Source organism: Hylobates moloch, unplaced genomic scaffold, assembly GCF_009828535.3.
Source record: "Hylobates moloch isolate HMO894 unplaced genomic scaffold, HMol_V3 SCAFFOLD_5, whole genome shotgun sequence".
NCBI lineage: Eukaryota > Metazoa > Chordata > Mammalia > Primates > Hylobatidae > Hylobates > Hylobates moloch.
In genome coordinates, this window is record NW_026652280.1 from 114804462 (window position 1) to 114808957 (window position 4496).

Here is a 4496-nt window from a genome sequence, read left to right on the forward strand (position 1 = left end):
CCCGCAAGCAGAGGGAGCCAGCTCCAGCCTCGGCCAGCTCAGAGAGGGGCTCCCACAGTGCAGCAGCAGGCTGAAGGGCTTCTTAAGCATGGCCAGAGTGGGCGCTGAGGCCGAGGAGGTGCCAAGAGCCAGTGAGGACTGCCAGCATGCTGTCATCTCTCAGGAGTTTTTAAAAATAAATTTTTTTTTTTTTTTTGAGACGGAGTCTCGCTCTGTCGCCCAGGCTGGAGCACAGTGGCGCAATCTCGGCTCACTGCAAGCTCCGCCTCCCAGGTTCACGCCATTCTCCTGCCTCAGCCTGAGTAGCTGGGACTACAGGCGCCCGCCACTATGCCCGGCTAATTTTTTGTATTTTTAGTAGAGACGGAGTTTCACCGTGGTCTCGATCTCCTGACCTAGTGATCCGCCCACCTTGGCCTCCCAAAGTGCTGGGATTACAGGCGTGAGCCACCGCGCCCGGCCTTCAAAATCAATCTTAATGTCAAAGTTACACTGATGCAAAACTAGAATTTGATCTTTTTTTTTTGAGACTGTCTCACTCTGTCACCCAGGCTGGAGTGCAGTGGTGTGAACACGGCTCACTGCAGTCTGGACTTGCTGGGCTCACGTGATCCTCCCACCTCAGCCCCCAAAGTAGCTGAGACTACAAGCATGTGCCACCATGCTGAAACTGCCCTTTGCAAAATTACAACTCAGACAGTGAAAGAGATCTAACTAACCGACTCCATCTTACTTCCAATCTTTAAGCTATTGTTCCTTCATGGGCATAGGCTAAACTAACTTTGGAAGGAACGTATAGTTTACAGTTTAAAACAAAACAGCCCTTTCTCAAAACAAACCTCTTTCTTGCCTGGGACTAGACTGCCCTTGTAGGACTAACATTAGCCACAAGCTTAGAAATTATGGCTTAGGAGTCATGCAGCTGGAGGCTACAAGATTCTGACCCTCCCTAAACTGCTCCTAAGATCAGTGCTTGAGATATTTTGCAGACCCTGCCCTTGACCGATAAACTGGCACCACCGAATAGATAAACTGGCTCAACTGATCTTGTAGTCCCCAGCCAGAAAATGACTCTCAGCACAAGAGAATAGCTTCAACTTCCGATGATTTCAGCTGTGACTCAACCAATCAACACTCTCAACTCACTGGCCTTCCCCCATCCACCAAATTATCCTTAAAAACTCTGATCACCAAATGCTCCAGGAGACTGATTTGAATAATAATAAAACTCCAGTCTCCAGCACAGCTGCCTCTGTGTGAATGACTCTTTCTCTATTGCAGTTCCCTATTTTGATAAATTAGTTATAGTTAAGCAGCCTGCAAGGTGAACCCATTGGGCCGTTAAAATGCCTGCCTAGCCGGGCGTGGTGGCTCACGCCTGTAATCCTAGCACTTTGGGAGGCCGAGGCGGGCGGATCATGAGGTCAGGAGATCGAGACCATCCTGGCTAACACGGTGAAACCCCGTTTCTACTAAAAGTACAAAAAAAATGAGCCAGGCATGGTGGCGGGCGCCTGTAGTCCCAGCTACTCGGGAGGCTGAGGCAGGAGAATGGCCTGAACCCGGGAGGCAGAGCTTGCAGTGAGCCGAGATTGTGCCACTGTACTCCAGCCTGGGCTACAGAGCAAGACTCCATAAAAAAAAAAAAAAAAAATGCCTGCCTAATTTTTGTATTTTTTGTAGAGACGAGGTTTCACCAAGTTTGCCTGGCTAGTCTTGAACCCCTGAGCTCTGGCAATCTGCCAGCCAGGGTCTTTCAAAGTGCTAAGATTACAGTACCACCACACCTAGACAAATTTGGCCTTTTCTTTTAAAACAGTAGGGTTTCCTTGGAGTAGATAAGAGACTGAAAGGGATTATCTTTTAAGTGATCTGTGTGAGGGGGAAAAAAAGCTTTTTGCCGGGTGAGTGCAATGGTGCAATCTCGGTCACGCAACCTCCGCCTCCCATTCAAGCAATTCTCCTGCCTCAGCCGAAGTAGTGGTCGCCTGGCTAATTTTCTATTTGTAGTAGAGATGGGGTTTCTCCTTGTTGGTAAGGCTGGTCTTGAACTCCAGACCTCAGGTGATCTGCCCACCTTGGCTTCCCAAAGTGCTGGGATTACAGTTGTGAGCCACCATGCCCAGCCTGTGTTAGGTCTTTTGATAATTTAAGAACTTAGTCTTCTCAATATTAAAACTGCTAATGTTTTCTAAAACTGTAATTTTCTGTACTTGCCTTTGAAATGTTTAGTCACTTTGGCATTTCTTCGTAATTATCTGTGATCCTGTTAAATCAAGTGTTTTTTTTTTTTTTTTTTTTGAGACAGAATCTTGCTGTTGCCCAGGCTGGAGTGCAGTGGCATGATCTCGGCTCATTGCGACCGCTGCCTCCCAGGTTCAAGCGATTCTCCTGCCTCAGCTGGGACTACAGGTGCGCACCAACATGCTTGGCTAATTTTTTGTATGTTAGTAAAGATGGGGTTTCACCATGTTGCCCAGTCTCGTCTCGAACTGCTGAGCTCAGGCAACCCGCCCACCTTGGCCTCCCAAAGTACTAGGATTACAGGTGTGAACCACTGTGCCTGGCCTAAATCAAGTGTTTTAAACCTTTGATATTTTCAACAAATTTCCCAAAATCAAATTCTAAATTGTTTTTTTCTTTTGTTTTTGGTATGGCATCTCACTCTGTTGCCCAGGTTGGAGTGCAGTGCCATGATCTCAGCTCACTGCAGCCTCCGCCTCCTGGGTTCAGGTGATTCTCCTGCCTCAGCCTTCTGAGTAGCTGGGATTACAGGCACCCGTCACCATGCCCAGCTAATTTTTGTATTTTTAGTAGAGAATGGAGTTTCTCCATGTTGGCCAGGCTGGTCTTGAACTTCTGAGCTCAAGCAATCAGCCCGCCTAGGCCTCCCAAAGTTCTGGGATTACTGGCATGAGCCACTGTGCCTGGCTAAATTGTTTTTTTTTTTTTTTTTGAGACGGAGTCTTGCTCTGTCGCCCAGGCTGGAGTGCAGTGGCGCGATCTCGGCTCACTGCAACCTCCGCCTCCCGGGTTCACGCCATTCTCCTGCCTCAGCCTCTCCGGGTAGCTGGGACTACAGGCGCCCGCCACCACGCCCGGCTAATTTTTTGTATTTTTGGTAGAGACGGGGTTTCACCGTGGTCTCGATCTCCTGACCTCGTGATCCGCCCGCCTCGGCCTCCCAAAGTGCTGGGATTACAAGCGTGAGCCACCGCGCCCGGCTAAATTGTTTTTTTCTTCACTTTAACTTTGGGATTTTCCAGACAGTTTTCTTGAATGTATCAAAATAATTTGTATAAAAAGAGAGATATTAAACTGATTAGGCTTATTTTAGATGTTAAATTATATGAGGAGCATTGTCAAATGACAAGTGCTGCTAAAACCTTATATTTGTGCCGGGCGTGGTGGCTCACGCTTGTAATCCCAGCACTTTGGGAGGCCGAGGCGGGCGGATCACGAGGTCAGGAGATCGAGACCAGGGTGAAACCCCGTCTCTACTAAAAATACAACAATTAGCTGAGCGTGGTGGTGGGCGCCTGTAATCCCAGCTACTTGGGAGGCTGAGGTAGGAGAATCGCTTGAACCTGGGAGGTGGAGGTTGCAGTGAGCCAAGATTATGCTAATGCACTCCAGCCTGGGTGACAGAGCAAGACTCTGTCTCAAAAAAAAAATAAATGAATAAAATAGAATACTCTCTTCCTTTCTCCGCCATCGTGGTGGGTGCTTGACTCTGCTTCTCGCCATGTCTTCTCACAAGACCTTCAGGATTAAGCCATTCCTGGCCAAGAAACAAAAGCAAAATCGTTCCATTCCCCAGTGGATTCGGGTGAAAACTGGTAATAAAATCAGGTACAACTCCGAAAGGAGACATTGGAGAAGAACCAAGCTGGGTCTATAAGGAATTGCACATAAGACGGCACACATATTGATGCCGTCTGAAGGTCACAATCATGTTACCATATCAAGCTGAAAATGTCACCACTACACTATCTAGAGAGTTCGACATTTTTTTTTTTTTTTTTTTTTTTTTTTTGAGACGGAGTCTCGCTCTGTCGCCCAGGCTGGAGTGCAGTGGCGCAATCTCGACTCACTGCAAGCTCCACCTCCCGGGTTCATGCCATTCTCCTGCCTCAGCCTCCCGAGTAGTTGGGACTACAGGCGCCCGCCACCACGCCCGGCTGATTTTTTTTTGTATTTTTTAATAGAGACGGGGTTTCACCGTGTTAGCCAGGATGGTCTCGATCTCCTGACCTCGTGATCCACCCGCCTCAGCCTCCCAAAGTGCTGGGATTACAGGCGTGAGCCACCGCGCCCGGCCGAGTTCGACATGTTTTCCCCTCTGAATCTGTTATGAACGTGTTGGTTGACTGGGTTCAGTAATAAATATGAGACCTTTCATTTCAAATAAATAAATAAAATAAAATAAATTTGTTTTCTTGATTTAAGATTTTTTTCTTTTTTCTTTTTTTCTTTTTTTTTTTTTTTTTTTTTTT

The 4496-nt window shown here is 47.4% G+C and overlaps 1 protein-coding gene across 1 annotated transcript; it reads left to right on the forward strand.

Moving 5' to 3' along the window:
• The first annotated feature begins 3540 nt into the window (after positions 1-3540).
• On the forward strand, positions 3541-3981 carry LOC116469591 (large ribosomal subunit protein eL39-like). The gene has a single exon (XM_032755629.2). The coding sequence runs from the start codon at positions 3746-3748 to the stop codon at positions 3899-3901; it is 156 nt and encodes a 51-aa protein (XP_032611520.1). The 5' UTR covers positions 3541-3745; the 3' UTR covers positions 3902-3981.
• Positions 3982-4496: the final 515 nt, after the last annotated feature.